Source organism: Carcharodon carcharias, chromosome 22 (assembly GCF_017639515.1).
Source record: "Carcharodon carcharias isolate sCarCar2 chromosome 22, sCarCar2.pri, whole genome shotgun sequence".
Lineage (NCBI taxonomy): Eukaryota > Metazoa > Chordata > Chondrichthyes > Lamniformes > Lamnidae > Carcharodon > Carcharodon carcharias.
The window spans coordinates 18382648-18401725 of NC_054488.1; the positions used below are offsets into that span (position 1 = coordinate 18382648).

General features: G+C 39.4%; 1 protein-coding gene across 4 annotated transcripts in view; it reads left to right on the forward strand.

Annotated features, from left to right (window-relative positions):
• Nucleotides 1–19078, forward strand: part of LOC121293611 (myosin phosphatase Rho interacting protein) — a 415475-nt gene that overhangs the window by 355735 nt on the left and 40662 nt on the right. For 2 of the 4 annotated variants that reach the window (XM_041216721.1, XM_041216719.1), the window contains exon 16: nucleotides 13425–17147. The exons of the other annotated variants lie outside the window; for them this stretch is intronic. In XM_041216721.1, the coding sequence (XP_041072655.1) occupies nucleotides 13425–17147 (3723 nt within the window). The remainder of the gene's footprint in view (nucleotides 1–13424; nucleotides 17148–19078) is intronic. 4 annotated transcript variants of the gene reach the window in all.

A 19078-nucleotide genomic window follows, 5' to 3' on the forward strand; every position in this document is an offset into this window, starting at 1 on the left:
TCCTTCATTTATTTTATGATTTCAGGATATGGCTGAGCATACCAGCTTTTGTATTTAAAAGTTCATGTGCAATATCTTGTTGAGGCAAATTCAGCTTAGAATTTTTGGACAAATTGATTGTAAATGAAATGAGCAGTGATTTCCATTCAGTTTACAGGCATGACCCCAAGCTTACGATCACCTGTTATTTTAATTCTCCACTTTGCTCCCACACTGACCTCTCTGTCCTCAGCCTCTTGCCGTGTTCCAGTGAAATTCAAGGAGCAGCGCTTCATCTTTCAATTTGGCACTTTACAGTCCTGGATCCAATATCAAGTTCAACAATTTCAGTCTGTAATCTCTACCCTCATTTTGTTCCTTTTTCTTGGCTGGTTTTGGTTTTGCTCTCTTGTTTTTCTCTTATGTTTTTGCTTTTGGATGACAACTGTAAATTATTCTGCCATTCAGACCTCTTCTTGACATATTTTCTGTTTCTTTATTTGTCCCAGCACCACTCCCTTTAGCATTGCCCTACCAACCCATTTATTATTAATCTCTCCCAACTTCACCGTAACCCAGAACTTCCCTTTTGTTCTTTTTCTGCTTCCCCACTTTCACTTGCTCAAAACCTATGACATTTGTAACTTTTCCCAGTTCTGAAAGGCCATGGGCCTGAATGTCCAGTGATTTCCACTGTTGTATTTTGAGGGCTGTTTTTCTGCAACCTGTTAACACGTACTTTCCAGTAATTTTCTGTTGTGTTCCCTGATACTCTGTTGCTCCTGACTATCTGCAGCGACATCAAAAAGGAACTAGAAAGGAAAACCTGTAAATATTTATCCAGATTAAAAACCAACCAAGTCAAAGGAGAAATTTTACTTCAAAAAAACAGTCATTCAGTAAACATAAATTAGTATTTAAAACAGGCTGAATGACTGACGATAAATGCTGACCATCCATGCTGGAGTGTGTCAAATCACCTCTTTCCTAACCCCTATTCCCCCTTAATCCCCATCTTCCCATGGATCAAATTGTATAAGGTGAGGTTTGAGAGGAGTTTCTCAAAAGCAAACAAAGGGCTAATAATTAGGGCTAATTTTAGGCTTAGTGAGGCTATGTGGAGAGTTGAATTGATAAACGAATTTTTGCACAGACAGGCTGTTCTCTTCCAAAGTTTAGGTTATGAACTGTTCATTATTAAGGAAGATGGCAAAGCTCTTTACACGTGAACTTTGCTGTACCTAAACTCTTGAGTATATAGAAATATTGAATATGGACTGGGTTCTCAATGTTAATTTCTCCAAATGGTTCCTGACCATTTAGGAAAAAACCTAATGTTTCTGTGCTGCTTACATTAATATGAAATTGATATTACTGACGAGATATTAACATTTAATAAAAATACTGAGAAGCTTTGCTGTTTGTCACTCAATCTCCATCGCTCACGTTTTTTCCTTGAGAAACATGATGCCCAACTCAGGGGAAAATTTCCTCCCTGTCGACGGGGCTAAGTAGGACTGGGTGCAGGCAGGCGCACACAGCCATTTTACATGGGTGGGCCTTAATTGTGTGACACGCACCCAGAAGCGCTGAGTGCTCCCTGTGCGGGTGGGGGGAGTAGGCTGAGTTGAGGCCTGCACAGAGCTGCCTCAGGGAGATAAGTTTGATTTTTTTAAAAGTTTAATGAAGAAAAAAATTTTTTTTGAGACATGTCCCCTCATGTGACAGCGCCACATGAGCTAGGACATGTCAATGAATTTTATTTAAAAATTTTGTTAAAATTTAAAAACCTTCATGAAACTTCATCCCACCTTTGAATGAGGTTTCATGATAAATGTGAAGGCTGCCTGGGCTCTTCGCCTACCCATCAACCTTATGGTTGGACGGGCAGCTCAGTTAATTATTTTAATTGCTATTTAAATAGCCTTAATAGGCCTTTGACAGTTTGGCGGGTGCACAGCTGACTCCGCTGTGTGCCCGCCAAACTAAAGATCTGAATGATGTGTGGTGACTTCAGGAAGCATGCCTAACATCACCGCACGTCATTTTACGCATCGGCGAGTGGCACCTCCTCCTCCTCTTCCTCCTCCCCACCCCCCACCCCGACCCCGCTCGCCAACCCAAAGATCCTGGCCTAAAGTATTGTGAATGGTGTGGTGGATAGAGACACCTGAGTAAGTATGTGCACAAATCATTGAAGGTTGCAGGGAAGGTTGAGAAAGTAGTTAAATAGACACCTTGAATCCTGGGCTTTATAAACAGGCATAAAGTACAAAAGCAAGGAAATTATGATGAAGCTTTATAAAACACTGGTTTGGTCTCAACTGGATTATTGTGTCAAATTCTTGGCACTGCACTTTAGGAAGGATGTAGGCTTTACAGAGGATGCAAAATAGATTTGAGGATGGCTCTGGGAATGAGGGACTTCAGTTGCTGTAAAGTCCCACCGTTCATGGGAGCTACGTTTCCCAAATTCTCACAGAGAGAGAAATAGTGAACGGCGAACGTACTTTATAATGGGAGTGAATTAGATAGGTTCTAGCCAAAATTACTTACTGTACGTCTGAGCTTTGCTCTTCCAGATGTGGAAACCTCTCCAACCCTTCACCTATCTCTCCTGAGCAGTGACATCCCTCAAATTCACATCCCAAACATAAAAAAAAGCATGTCTTTGAATGCAGACAACTTAAATAAAAATTCCATTGCCAAAACATGCAATTACAGTCGTAAGTTTACCCATCATATAAGTGTTCTGCAGTGCCAGCATGTTATTTAGTAGCTTGGCTTTGAGCTCATCCACACTTCATAAAGAAGCTTTATGCACTTTTTACCCTTCTCCTCCAATCAAATCTATATTTTTGTTTCAACAAATTAAAACTTGCAAAGCATGAATTGGAGGTAGATCACCAGCTGACTGCCCACCCCTCCCCAATTTATATTGTGTCTTTAAATTCGACCACTGACTATCCAGGAAGTCAAACCCTTTTAGGCTCTTACACTCATTTGTTTATCATCTCCAAGGGATTACAAGACTATAAACAGGTATTTTAAAATGAACTTCAATAAATTTCTTCCCAATTTCTAAAGATATTTTGAGACCAATACCACAGATGGGCAAAGATTTGGGGCCGCAATGGGTGATCGGATGCACAAACACTTTGGCCTGGGTAAACAAATTTGTGAAAAAGGTCACGAACAGCAAGAGTTAACTGTCCATGGATAGATTCAAGAAGCTAGTGGTGTTCTTAAAGAGAAGGCTGAGAGGAGATTTGATAGAGGTGTTCAAAATCATGAGGGGTTTAGATAGAATAGATAGACAGAAACTGTTAATGGAGTTATCAAGAACCAGAGAACAGAGATTTAAGGTCATTGGCAAAGGAATCAAAGGCGCAGTGAGAAAACATTTTTTACGTAACAAGTGGTTAGGATCTGGAATACACTTCCTGAAAAGATGGTGGAGGCAGATTTAATTGTGGCTTTCAAAATGGAATTGGATAATTGAAGATAAAAGATTTTGTAGCGTTACAGGGAAAGGGGAGGGGAATTGGAGTAGCTGAATTGTCTTAGAGAGAGCAAGGGTGGACTTGACGAGTCAAATGGCCTCTTTCTGTGCTGTACTCTTTCTGTGCCGTAACCATTCTCCATTCTATGATTCTATGCTATCAAAACAACTGTGTCTATCATATTGCAACGAAAACAAAAATTGCGGGAAAAACTCAGCAGGTCTGACAGCATCTGTGGAGAGAGACAGACAGAGATAACGTTTCGAGTCTGTATGACTCTTCAGATCTGAAGAAGAGTCGTACGGACTCGAAACGTTATATCTGTCTCTCTCCACAGATGCTGTCAGACCTGCTGAGTTTTTCCAGCGGATTTTGTTTCAGAGTTCCAGCGTCTGCAGTATTTTGCCTTTATTTTTGTGTCTATCATGCGCTATTCAATCCCATTTCTTTACCTTTCTAACAGAATCAGGAAACCTGAATCAGTTACAAACAGTAATATTAGATATATCAACTATACACAGTTAAGTGCAGTGGTTGTTACGCAGATAAACTTGGCAACTGTTTTGTGCGCCTGAAGATCCCAGGAATAGGTGTCACAGAATTGAGTGGTTGCATCTGAAGCAACATCTGACAATTCGTCATAAATATGAAGTAATAAACTTCTGTCATGGAAAAGCTTCAGTGGACCACAGTTTCACAAAGCATGATCAGATCTGTGATTTAAATAATAAAATGCTGTAAATATGGAAACTAGATGTGAAATGTCCCTTGTTCAGTGAATTGATTTACCAATCAGAACCTCGCATAACAATTTATGGAGATTGAAGCCACTCGGTATGATTTTTGAGAAAATTATTTCCTGAGTGAATTTGGAGAAGGCTGAAGGATGATTGTGTGGATATGACTGGTATCCCAAACTGGTGAAAAGAAAAAAATTGCATCTGCCATTGATGCTTATTGACCTAATTCACTTCTTTGTTTTATCTGCAGAAAATAAAATGTTGAAATGATGGTTATAATCAAGTTACAAAATTTTCTGCCATGGGGATAATATTTTCGCAATTTGATTTTATAACTAAGTAAAATGTTCCACATGCAACAATGTCTAATTGCTTATACTGTCTCTTTTATTCCATGAGTAAAATCATATTGAGTGAAATTAAATGCAATAAAATATGTTTAGCAGTTTGATTACTGTGGGAAAGGAACAGGATGGAGACAATTGAAGAGTATTTACAGCATAGACACAGGCAATTCAGTTCAACAGGTCACCTCACTTCACTGAAACTCATCAGCGTCCATGCTTGCTATTTAGAGCAAAATTATAATGTATACATTATACATACATTTAAGATTTTTCTCTAAATTGGAAAGCAGAAATATTTCCTGCAGCTTATTTGTGAAACAGCATGTTATAAAATGCAATTTTATCTTGGTCACCAGCCGAATGGTAATTTTAAAATAGTTTTTAATAAAAGCTGAAATAGCTGAGATTAAAATGTTCTTGTTGGGTGGTTTCTGATCTTTGCTTGCACACTTTACAGTGATAGAGTTGGCATCACTCCCTCTAAAGTTCAGTTGTTAACAATGATTAACTTCTATATCTTCTTATTTATTTCTTATAAGTTTTCAAAAGGAGGTTTTATATAAACACAAAAGACTAATTATCTCATTGGGAACTAGTCTGGAGGGGGTTTCTGGAACCCTGCTGTTAATTAAGCTGGTTCAGACTTGGTAAAATGGCACAATCACCTGAGGTTAAACACCCACTCAACTCCCCGTCACTACAGGACTCAATACTCCACCCAGCTTGTTTCCTGATCTCGTCAGCACAATTTAAACATAAGTATTTAACAAAAAGAAATGCATGGATGTTGAAGTTATAATTCCTTGTAAGGTTCTCTGATTAATTTATGGCCAGACCTCACCATCTTTCTTCCAAAATTAAAGATGGTTTCCTCTGCTCCTATGTGGAATTGAAATGCAGAAACTTTTCTGCGTTTTTGCAGTTTCTTCACAATGCCTTCACATTCTGCTTTTCCTGAACTATCCATGTCTGTCTTAAATTTATTCATCAACTAAGCATGCACAGCCTTCTGGGGTTGAGAATTCCAAAAATTCACACATTAAGTGAGAAGAATGGCATACTCCTCCTGATTCATATGTTCGTATTAGGGGGTAGACCAGAAATTAGAGTTGAGGCCCACAATCAGATCAGCCATGATCTTATCAAATTGCTGAGCAAGCTTGAAGGGTCAAATGGCCTACTCTTTCTAATTTTTGTTTGTATGTTTGTATTTCTCCTCTTCTCATTTCTAAATGGTCAAACCCTTATCCTGAGATTATGGCCCCTAATTCTAGATTCCCCAGTAAGGGGAAAACAACCTCTCTGTATTTACCCTGGCAAGCCCTCTAAGAATTTTATACATTTCAATGAAATCACCTCTCATTCTTAGAAATTCCAGAGAATATAGACCCATTCTACTCAATCTCTCCTCATAGAATAGACATCTTATTTTAGGAATTACTCCACTGAACCTTTGTTGCATCCCCTTTAAGGCATGTAGGCCTCCTTAGGTAAGGAAGCTAAAACAGGACACAGTACTACAGGTATAGTCTCGCCAAAAGAGCTATATATTTGCAGCAAGACTTCCTTACTCTTATATTCCAACCCCTTTGCAATAAAGGCTGACTTGGCATTTGACTTTCTTATTTCATGCTGTGCCCCAATGTTAACTTTTTGTGATTTATGTATAAGGACCTCAATACCAACATTTACTAATTTCTCACCTTTTTGAAAAAAAAAGTTTCCATTCTTCCTACCAAAATGGATAATTTCAACGTTTCCACACTATATCTGCCATCTTGCATAATCACTATATTTTGTGTAAATAATTTTTGCTAAATGATTAAAGAATAAGACCAAAGTGGAAGTCTATTTTCTCAAAATTGTGCATATAACAGAATTTTGTTATTCAGTTATATTTTGAAGATTATTAAATGGATACTTTATTTTCTTAGAGTTTAAGTAGTTTGGTTGCTTAAGTTTGGCCTAGTCCTCCAATTTCATATCAATTGGTCCATTTGCTCAATTGTTACAAGTGAGGCTATGGGCAATTGAATTTATCATTCATTAGCCTATGGATTTATGTTGCCCAATCCTGTAGGGCCTTTGGCTTTTCACTTCATTCTGACTTTTTGTTAGTTGTTTTCTTATAAAACTTTGGCAAAGATTGAATTTTATTTGCTTCAAAGTGAATTTAAGTTCTATTCAGTGTTGGTTAAAGAAACGTTAATCTAGTTTTGTGCCCAATTTCCAATTGGAGCACTGCTAGCTGCATGAAGCCCCCCTCATTCTGCCCAGTAATGAGCCTCAACCCTAACTCCAACTTCAAAAGGCATTCACTGGTTTCTGTATAATAGTTCCATATCCCATACAAAGACCATATTTCCTGAAGATTCATAATGTTCAGTTTCAGTTCCACAGGCATCAGCTGTCCACCAATACCTCACACCTGATGTCAGACTGTCTCCTATTTCACTGTAAAGACATTATAGCCGTGTCTTCCACTAATACCCACACAAATGCATTTTCCAACAGCAGTCAGTACTTTTTCTTGTTGGGTGGTGGGTAAATTATCTAATTGTGTGTACACATAGAGAGTGAACATATGAAATAAAAGCTGAAGATTTAAATAATTTATGTGGAAGAAAATTAATTATGTATTATCTTTGTGATCAGATAGCATTACTGAGTAAATTATTTTCATGTTAGTTGATGAGGATGGAACTTTATATTTACAGATTTGAGCAACAGTGAAGGAAATAATGGAGCACAGAGTTGAATTGAATGTGAAAAATTCATTACTTTTAATTTATTTCCCAGGAGCTTTAGATTTGATATGGTGGATGAGAAGAATTTCATAGATGAATTAAATGTGAAAAAGCTGGGCAAATAAATTTGAAGTGTAGATAGAATACTTTTTAATGTTCAGTAACAAATAAAATGCAATTAACTTTTTTAATATTTTAAGTTGTCATGTTGTGGTTTGGAAATGGCAGTATTTATTTGAGCAGTAGGAGGGTAGTTTAAACGGAGTAAGCTGGATGGGGCAGAGTGAAGCTCCATTTATATCCTGCGGTCATTGTATAAGCAACCTGGTTCAAAGCTGAATGGTATTCTCTGCAGTCTCAAATCTTCAATGAAATTAGTCATCTGGATTTATTTTTCAATACATTAACATTTGATATAGGTCATAATATAGAGGGGGAGGCATGGTTTTAATAGATCAGCAGTGAACTACTTTGGGGAAAATGACAAAATTGTGCTAATTCAGTGAAATGATTCAATCAGGAAATGTATGCAAAGGTAGCACTTTTACAGAATAGAAATATGAACTTTCCCTTTCCCTGCTTACAGTATTTCAAACTATACTTGCTGCAATGTCAGTACCAAACTCAAACAATATTTGATGTGAGAAAGGCAGTTGGATTTTATTTTGCCACGTTTCAAGCTTTGTTATTCTAAAACAGCTAGCTGAATCACAGGTTACCTCCTCGATGGATGAGGTCATGCCTGACAAATCTGTTAAGAATTCTTTGAGGAGGTAACAAGTAGGTTAGACAAAGGAGAGCCAATGGATGTCATCTACTTGGACATCCAGAAGGCCTTTGACAAGGTACCGCACAGGAGGCTGCTCAGTAAGATAAGAGCCCATGGCGTTAGAGGCAAGGTACTAGCATGGATAGAAGATTGGCTGTCTGGCAGAAGGCAGAGAGTGGGGATAAGGGGGTCCTTCTCAGGATGGCAGCCAGTGACTAGTGCAGTTCCGCAGGGCTCAGTGTTGGGACCACAACTTTTCATTTTATACATTAATGATCTAGATGAAGGAACTGAGGGCATTCTGGCTAAGTTTGCAGATAATACAAAGATAGGTGGAGGGACAGGTAGTGTCAAGGAGGTGGGGAGGCTGCAGAGGACTTGGACAGGTTAGGAGAATGGGCAAAGAAGTGGCAGATGGAATACAACGTGGGGAACTGTGAGGTTATGCACTTTGGTAGGAAGAATAGAGGCAGATAGACTATTTTCTAAATGGGGAGAGAATTCCGAAATCTGGAGTGCAAAGGGACTTGGGAGTCCTAGTCCAGGATTCTCTTAAGGTTAACTTGCAGGTTGAGTCGGTAGTTAGAAAGGCAAATGCAATGTTGGCATTTATTTCGAGAGGACTAGAATATAAAAAGCAGGGATGTGCTGCTGAGGCTTTATAAGGCTCTGGTCAGACCATGTTTAGAATATTGTGAGCAATTTTGGGCCCCGTTTCTCAGGAAGGATGTGCTGGCCCTGGAGAGGGTCCAGAGGAGGTTCACGAGAACGACCCCAGGAATGAAAGGCTTAACATATGAGGAACATTTGAGGACTCTGGGTCTATACTTGGAGTTTAGGATGATATGGAGGGATCTGATTGAAACTTACAGAATACTGAAAGGCCTGGATAGAGTGGATGTGGGGAAGATGTTTCCATTAGTAGGAGAGACTAGGACCCGAGGGCACAGCCTCAGAGTAAAGTGAAGACCTTTTAGAACAAAGATGAGGAGAAACTTCTTTAGCCAGAGAGTAGTGAATCTATGGAATTCATTACCACAGAAGGCTGTGGAGGCCAGGTCATTGAGTGTATTTAAGACCAAGATAGATAGGTTCTTGATTGGTAAGGGGATCAAAGGTTACGGGGAGAAGGCGGGAGAATGTGGTTGAGAAACTTATCAGCCATGATTGAATGGCGGAGCAGACTCAATGGGCCGAATGGCCTAATTTCTGCTCCTATGTCTTATGGTCTTATCATACTGCTTCCATGAGCGTTTTAAGTTACACTTCTTTGTGCTCAATACCAGGCTCGAGGGCCAGGTAGGTTAGCCAAAAATTAAAACCCTGCGCCTTAATGTTGCTCATTCATGCCATGCCAATAAATGACTGCCTATTTCAACCTCCGTAAATTCACTCCACTTTGCCCCTGTCTCAGCTCGCCTGCTGCTGAAACCTTGATCCATGTCTTTGTTACCTTTAGACTCTATTCCAATACATTATTCTGGCCTCTCTAAACTTGAGGTTATTCAAAGTTCTGCTGCCGTGTCTTAGCTTGCAGCAAGTCCCATTCCCCTGTGCTAGCTGACCTAATTGGCTCCCAGTCGAGTAACACCCTGCTTTTAAAATTTTCATCCTTGTTTTCAGCTCCCTCCATAGCCTGCTCCTCCCTATCACTCTAAACTCCTCCAACCCCACAACCTCAGCAATATCTATGCTCCTCTAATTCTGGCCTCTTGTGCACTCTGGTCATAATTGCTCCATCATTGGTGGCCATACCTTTAGTTGCTTAGCTCCCAAGCTCTGGAATTCCCTCCCTCCATCTCTCAGCCTCTCTACCTCACTTGCCTCCTTTAAGACATTTCTTAAAATTTCATCACTCTTTGACAGTTTTTGGTCATCTGACCTAATATTTCCTTATGTAGCTTGGTGTCATACTTTGTTTTATAATGCTCCTGTGAAGTGCCTTGGCACATTTCATTATGTTAAAGGTGCTATATGCATATAAGTTTTAGTTGTTACACACAAATTCTACCAACCACCTTGCTCTAAGCAGGTTTGCCAATTTTACCAATTTGAGCATCTTCAGCTATACCTGTCTCCACTGATGGTTTTGCTTCTTTGATATACACGTGACAAGATGCTTCCCCACTCAACAAGGTTTCATCATTGACTAATGAGCAACCACCCACTTCATTCTGCAGTAATTGGTACTGAACACTTGTGCTTCAGAACTTGCCCACCCTTAGCCATACTGGAACAGCTTGGCTACAACCCTGCATCTACCCAGCAATGAGGAAAATACCCCAGGTGTGTCCTGTACATGAAAAACGGCATATCCAACTTGGCCAGTTACCGCCTCGTCGGTCTACTCTTGATCATCAGTAAAGTGATGGAAGGGGTCATCAACAATGCTATCAAGTGGCACTTGTATAGCAATGATCTGCTCACTGATGCTCAGTTTGGGGTCTGCCAGGGTCACCCTGTTCCTGATCCCATTACAGCCTTGGTTCAAACATGGACCAAACTGCTGAACTCCAGATGTGAGAGTGACTGCCCTTGGTATCAAGGTAGCATTTGACCGAGTATGGCATCAAGGAGCTCCAGCAAATCTGGAGTCAATGGGAATCGGGGGGGGAGAAAGTTCTCTGCTGGTTGGAATGACACCTAGCACAAAAGATGATGATTGTCGTTGTTGGCGGTCAGTCATCTCAGTTTCAGGACACCACAGCAGGAGTTCCTCAGGGTATTGTCCTAGGTCCAACAGTCTCCAGCTGCTTCATCAATGACCTTCCTTCCAGCATAAGGTGGAGATGATTGCACAATGCTCGGCACCATTTGTGACTCCTCGGACATTGAAGCAGTCTATATCCAAAATGTAGCAAGACCACCTACACAATATCCAGGCTTGGGCTGACAAGTGACAAGTAACATTCGTGCCACACAAGTGCCAAGTAGTGACATCTCCAACAAGAGACAACCTAACCATCGCCCCTTGACATTCAACATTCTGGGGCCTACCATTAACCAAAAACTGAACTGGACTAGCCATATAAATACTATGGCTACCAGAGCAGTCGGAGACTAGGAATCCTGCAACGAATAACTCACCACCAACTCCCCAAAGCCTGTCCACCATCTACAAGGTACAAGTCAGGAGTGTGATGGAGTACTCTCCACTTGCCTGGATGAATGCAGCTCCAACAACACTCATGAATCTTGGCACCATCTAGGACAAAGCAGCCTGCCTTAGTGGCAACCCATCCACAAACATTCACTCCCTCCACTGCCAATGCAAGGTAGCAGCAGTAGTGTGTACTATCTACAAGTTGCACTGCTGGAACTCAACAAGGTTCCTTGGGCAGCACCTTCCAAACCCATGACCGCTACCATCTAGAAGGACAAGGGCAGCAGACATACCACGACCTGCAAGTTCCCCTCCATGCCACTCACCATCTTGACTTGGAAATTTATTGCTGTTACTTCACTGTCGCTCGGTCAAAATCCTGGAACTCCCTCCCTAATGGCACTGTGGGTGCACCTTTCCCTCATGGACTGCAGCAGTTCAAGGAGGCAGCTCACCACTGCTTTCTTGAGGGAAATCAGGGATGGGCAATAAATGCTGGTCTAGCCAGTGACACCAACATCCCATGAATGATTTTTTAAAAATCAGTCCTTTCTATTATACACCATCTCTTTTAAAAATGTAGCTGTCTTCCTTACAAGTGCCTGTGCCCTCCAGTTGTATAAAATGATTTATTATTTCATGTGCTGAAACTACACAAATCCGTTATCTATAGAAAGCTATTAAAATTTGCATAAAATGTAAATAATGTTTTCTTGAATTTATTTTGAAAAAATTGATTTTACAATGCAAGTTTATTGAGGGGCATTAAATGAAACATTTATAATAGTGGCTACAGTGGAGCACTGAAACTGGCTCTTGTGCCTAAGAAGCCACAATTCCCAAGTACAACATTTATTGAAAAGCAACATGATTGTAAATGAGCTAACATACTGTTTAGTTAAATATGAGGTGACATTCGGCAGTTTGAAAATAAGTTTTAATTCTGATGGCTTGGGTCATTTTATTTAAGCATCTTGATGAATTTGTAACAAAAACAGAATTACCTGGAAAAACTCAGCAGGTCTGGCAGCATCGGCGGAGAAGAAAAGAGTTGACGTTTCGAGTCCTCATGACCCTTCAACAGAACTGAACAGTTCTGTTGAAGGGTCATGAGGACTCGAAACATCAACTCTTTTCTTCTCCGCCGATGTTGCCAGACCTGCTGAGTTTTTCCAGGTAATTCTGTTTTTGTTTTGGATTTCCAGCATCCGCAGTTTTTTGTTTTTATTATTATTGATGAATTTGTACCCGGTTCCACTTTTCCCAACGTGCATTTACTGGAGTGGTAACTACTACCACTGCGTTATGCACAAGGTGTGTGCATGCACCTAGGTTAACCAAAAATTAAGGTTGAATATCAGAATAAATGAATCAACTTTCTTGGACCATCAAAATGAGTAGATTACAATGAGGAATATCACTTTTTAAGCTTCCTTTGCAATATATTTTAAATTCTTGTACTTAGGCACTCACAGTTTGAACAAGATGGGTTTGAAAGCATCCACACTAGTCTCCTTGCTTGAGATTTTTGTTTCTTTGGATAGTAATCATAGGTTATATTATAGCCAGCTGACCTGATTTCTATCAACAAATTTAATGGTACCTGCATCCAGAAGTGGCATTGCCACTATTACTGATGTATGATCACATAGTATCATGTCAGAATAATATAGGTAGTGTGGGCATACAGAGCAATTGTTTGGGAAGTTTAAAGCTCAGAGTTTGAAAGTTTAAACAGACCTAAGCTAGAAAATCGGGGCTATTATAATGAAAAGGTTGATGGTAGCTTCAAGAGTTTTGTTTATGGAAGTATTCACAGGTTAAAAGCACTAGATTTCAGGAATGGATAGGAAAATTCCCTGCTTGTATGTTGATTATTGTATGCTAACCATGCATTGATAGTACTGCTTCCTGACCAATAATGCTAACTTTTCATACGCATGCTTTCTAAGATACTAACCATATTCTGACTTCATGAGTGCAGAATGTTCTTTGCATTTTTTTGCTTAATTTTGCAATTAATAGATAATATTTTGGCCATTTACCTTATTTGCTGAAAACTTATTTTTTTGTTCCTTGAATAATACTGAAGTTTTCACATCTACATGAAGGAAAATATATTTACAAACCAATAATTGTTTTAAATCTCCATAATGGGACTGAGAAGCAAAAATTAAACAGTTTATTCAAAAATCTTGTGCATCTGTGTTAACCACTGTCTGGTCCCTTTTCTAAGCTGGAGCCACCTTTGGCAAGTTCAAATGCCTGGCAACAGCTACAGAAGTTGAACCAGGATCTACAAGCTGAGCTGGAAGTTCAACAGCAGAAACAGGAGGGGGTCAATGCACAAGCTCAGAGCCTAAAAAAGAGCTATCAGGATGCCAAGGAGCTCCTGAGACAACAGGAGACAAAAATGCAAAACCTCCAGGCTAAACTGGACATTTCTTTATCGGAGGTAGCCATTAATGAACAATCTTTATCCAAAACCCAAAATGATTTACACCTTGAGCGTCAAAAGTATAAGGAGCAAGCGGATGAGTATGAGAGAAAACTAAGTATGTTTAGCAACAAGTTGCGAGAGAGTGAAGAGAAGCTTAGAGAAGTAGAGGGACTTCTTCTTGAAAAGACACAAGCTTTTAGAGATCTAGAAAGACAAGTTGCTCTTCAGGATGACTATCAGCGAGAAGTGAAGCGGCTGCAAGAGCATCTGGAAGAAACCAGCAATCGGCTGCGGAACAGTGAACAAGGGGTTATTTTGAGTGAAGAACGTTTTCAGAAACAGTATGAAAGCCTGAAAGAGAAATATGAAAAAGAAAAGGAGATCCTGTCGCACAGTGTACAAGAAGCTGAAGAGAAGGTTAGAGAATATGAAGATCGCTTGCAGACCCTAGAAGCTCAGTTAGAGAGAGCTCAAAAAGAAAAACTGGCCATCTCTTTCAAAAGCAGTGAAATGGTGAGGCAAATGGAAGAGCATGTTGAGAAAAGTGAGGGGACAGTGAAGAAACTGACCCATGACATAGATATCTTGTCAGCTGAGAACAAACAATTGAATCAACGTTATCAGGAAATAGTTAATCAGTTGACGGAAGCTGATAGAGAAGTTGAAGGGCTGAAGTTAGAATTGATGAAAGAGCGGGACGGATATCAAGACCTGAATGAAGATTTTGAAAAAGCTATTCAAGAGATGAATAGATTAAAAAATGAAGTGGAAGAAGCCAATTTTAAATTTGTGTCAGTGAAGGAATCCTATGAGAGAGAACTTGAAAAGAAAAATAAGGACTTCAATGAGGCTTTAATCAAGCTAGAAGCTTTAGGTACCAGCTTAGAGGAGACAGAGAAGAAGCTTCAGCTTAAGGAGGCTACACTTAAAGGCCTTGGTTGGCAGGTGCCAACAGACATTGATATGCTTATAGAGAAAAAAGAACTTCAAATCAAGTTAGAAGATGCTGAAGCCAGATTAGCTGAACAGGAGATGAAGCTGCAGACAACTGAAAACAATTATAAAGAACTTCTTTCCCAAAACAGCAAACTCCAATCAGATCTGGAAATTTCAGGAAAAAACAATGGACATGTAGCAAGAAAAACCCTCTTAAGTTGTTCAGCAGTTGAAAATATTCTTCATTCCACAACTAGTTGGTCTGAACCAGAGGAGGGCCAGAGCTCATTGAGTTTTGTTGCACAGCTTTCTAAAGAATTAATGGCGAGGCTTCAGCTTTTGGACAGCCAATTAGCAACGCTGACTGGTTCAGTAGCACACACATGTGCAGAAAGTCGGTTTTCAGGACTGCCGTCCTCTGTGAATACTGAAAGTTCATATGGCATAACAGTTGCAGATAGTTACTTTACAGATCTGAAAAATTGCCTGGCAATTGTGTGCACACTTGAAACTAAACTATTGATAGTAGAGCAAAACATTAAAGGGGAAACTGTTTGTTCTTTAGGTATACCTGCAAGTCTGCAATGTGATGCCAAAAGCCTTGGAAGACTACTAGAGCCTGGAGTTCATTTAAAAGAGCAGGGAAAAGTAAACCAGCCATTAACCTGTTCTCTTTCAGAGCAGCTTGCCAGTTCAAATATCAAACATAAGATACTAGTGCAGGCTACCAACTCTGAATTCCAAGTATTGCAAACTAAACTGCTTCAGTTGCATCATGTTTTAGAAGGTATACAGCAGAAAACTGGTCAACTTGCTCAAGGATGGGACATGGAACAACATAGACAAGTATCTGAATTAGTACACGCACTAGGAAATTCTGTACAATACTTGCAACACATGGAAGAAGACCTAGCCAGAAGAAATAGAGCATTTTTTGGTGAAGAAATTTTAGTGAAAGACTTTTTAACAGAGGAGGAAAAGCTAAAACATTTAGTTGACAAACTTGCACTCGAAGCAGCAGCACTTAGCAATATTGCTGATGCTTTGCAGAATTCTGACTCTGGTGTAAAAAGTACTTTAGATGAAATTAGGAAACATAGTGAAAGCATTGTCATACCTTTGGTTTCATTGGAAGAAGTCAATACTCAAATAGGACATTATGTTCTCAACAAATTATTAATTGAAGGAGAATTTTGGGCAAATTTGCCTATGATTAATGAAAGCAAGACTCCAGATGTTGAAGAGCAATTGAATGAACCCATGAAAAGTTATCTGAATATGATGGCAAATAGTACTTTAATAAAAGGTGAAATGATGTTCTGGGCCCATAATATTTTGGAGGTTTCGGAAGAAAAACTGCAGCAGTTGAAAGCCCAATATATGAAAAAGCATCACAGAAACCAAAACCTTGAACAGATGCTCAGGAATGTTATAGCTGCTTATGGTACTTGCAGGTTTGGTGGGCTGATCGAGGAAATTCGTAGTGAACTGAATAATGACGAAGAAGGTGAATCATTTCTCTTATGTTCTCAATCTCTCAAACTACCATCAGCATCTGTTTCTGCTGGTCAAGACTTTGAACTTCGTGTAAGGACAGAGCTAGCACAGCAAATTAGGAAAAATGCTTATGTGTTGAAGAAAATGTCACACTCCATTCAGTCATGTGCAGATGATGATCTAGGCCTCTTGGCCAGAAGACTTATTCACAGCATGGATTGCATACCTGCTTTAAGCAGATATAGTAATGCAAAAGACATCTGGCCCTTCCTCCTTCAGGATGCAGTAGTTCAAGCTGAATTATCATATGTAATCTCCAAGATTCAGTTGAAACATGATCTCAGACAAAGTGAAGACATACAGCTGAGGCTGAAGGCTCTAGAGATGGAGCACTCAAACTCCATTGCTTCATTGCAGAGCAAGCATGCAGCTGAGCTGAAAAAGCAAAAGCAAGAACAGGATTTAGAGTTAAAGAAATTAAAAGGGGAGATTGCAGAATTTAAAAAAATGGATATTTCACCAGGCATTGGTGCTAGAACAACTCATATTCAAATTGAGGGAGAACCAATTGACTCATTGGACAAAGCTATTGAACTGCAGGACATGGCAGCAAGGCATAAGAAGGAGCTGCGAGAAGTGCGAGAAGCATATGAAGTAGAGGTAGAGAAATTAAAAAGGGAGATAGCAAGGGCAGGAGAGACATTGAAATTGAAAACTGAAGAAAATGTGAAGGAAATAGATTCATTGACTGTCTGCATGGAAAACCTAAAGGAAAAGCATGTTGAAGAGCTGAGGAGACAAGGGGAAGAATTTAAGATGGAGAAGAGAGAGCTAGAGCAAAGGTGTGCTAGGGTAAAAGAAGAGCTCTCACAAGAAATCGAAGCTTTAAAAGAATTGGACATTGTAAGTGATCTGCAGAGGTCCACTGATCAATATAGAAAAACAGCAAGTGAGCCATCTTCCGTGGCCTTGCTGAGAAATCGCATACAAGAACTGGAGTCCCAGATAGATGCCATGAAAAATAAGAGTGAAGCCGGCCCAACAGCTCTGCGGGAGAAATATGAAAAGGACTTGGAGAATCTCAAGGTGTCCATGTGTTTAATAATACTGACTAGTCAATGCATGTCAGCTTGTAGCATTTCACCTTGCTGCCAGCAATTAGCTTATGTTTGTATTCTGTTTTGTCGCTCAACCCGCATGGAGGATAGAATTGCATGGTGTACTGTTGAACTGGGCAAAATCATGCAGAGTAAACTTTGCAAATTCTGGGGGAGTGGTAGAAAGAAACAGATGCTACAGGTGTTGCATTTGCTGAATAAGAAACTAGTTGCATTACAATTTGCTAACAGTCTGAAAGAATTTGAATTGTACCTGAAATTTGCCCAGTTCTTCTGTTTTGTATCTATCTTTTGAGTTTTACTGTGTGCTCTTAAGCAATCCTTTCAAATATAGCAGAACCCACTTTTCTGTTATGCAACTGCATTGTTTTGTTGCGTTACCAGACAATTAAGTGTACACTATAATTGTAGAAAGCAGAGGATGAAGTCCAAATAAATCAATTATCGCAATTTTTCCTGAGTATCCCATGAGACCAAAAGATTTGCTAACACAATGAACAATTATAGCTTATTGTTCCTGATACCCTTTGGCATTTATTTATTCATGATGTATAAACTACTTTGAATAGGCCAGTCTAAATTTTGCACTTATTAAAAAGGTTTGTCAAAATGTAAAAACCTTTACAAATTCTTACAAAGACCCCTAATTAAAGAAAATATTCTAAATAGAACCTTTAAAAGAGGTTATCCTTATTTTAAAAGGATAAATTTCCTTTTTAGAAACCATATTTTTACTCAATTTCATTTGAATCATATCATTTTGTTACATTTTGTTAAATATTTTAGATTTATAGTTGCTGTCAGAACAGTGGGTTCAATTGCATTTGATTACAAGCGTTTCTTCATAGCCGTCTAGCATGCTTAGTAATGTAAATTGGTGGCTATGTTACCCTTTGCTGTTTGTCTTGATGCTATGCTACTAATATATGAATCTCCCTTTTTCTTTCTTTCTCTTTCAGCTGGCTACATATCTCTAACGCACCTTTTGAGGCACTAATAAACTAGCAACTTATTTGCTTATCAAGAAATGCTGTAAAAATCCTGAAATTTATTATTTTCTATCTAGAGAAAAGTCGCATTTCACTCTGTTCAAAAGTTTTTAAATTGTCCCGAGGGACAAAGTTGCTTGGGCGGCTAAGATAATATTGCCCTTTTTCTCTGGCGGCTTGAGTTCAAATCCAGCCAGGGCTCGTAAATGAGCATTCTCTACCCATTGTGGCGTTAAATGCCGTTTTAATTAAAAAGGTCCCCGGATCAACTGAGCTGAGTAAGATAATGCCTGCCATGGGTTTGTTCTGGGTACTGTAGTTAGTTTGGTTAGAGAGGGGGAGGGGATATTTTCATGGTTCTCACTTCTGATGGCCATTAATTGACCCCTACTAGCTGTATTTGGATGATCGAATCAGCATGCTGTGATGAAGGCTGACTGCTTGATTGAAATAGTGGAGGATGACTAGTGCTAGTAGACCTTTGTGCCACTAAAAAGTCAAGAGCTTGTGAGGCACAGGAGCGAGTGAAAAAATTTCAGGGAATGCAAAAGGAGTAATTATTGAGCTGTTTGATGCTAAAATGTACAAGTGTACATTGGATTCCATTTGGAGAGTGTTATTTAGTAGCTACTGACTTTTTCAAAGCAAGCCATAGTAGAACAGGTATTTAAAGTAAGTATAAAGTATGCCTGCATACATAAAAACAGAAAAACACAAGCATTGGAAATCCAAGAAATAGAAAATGCTGGAATTGCACAACAGTTCAAGAAAAAATGATCAGTATTTCTGGTACGATCCTTTATTGGAGCTTATGATACTGCTGAATCCTGATAATTGGTTCAGAGTTTTGGGTAACCTATCTTTTGCTTTAGATATTGATTGATGTGCTGTGCATTTCCAGCACTTTCTG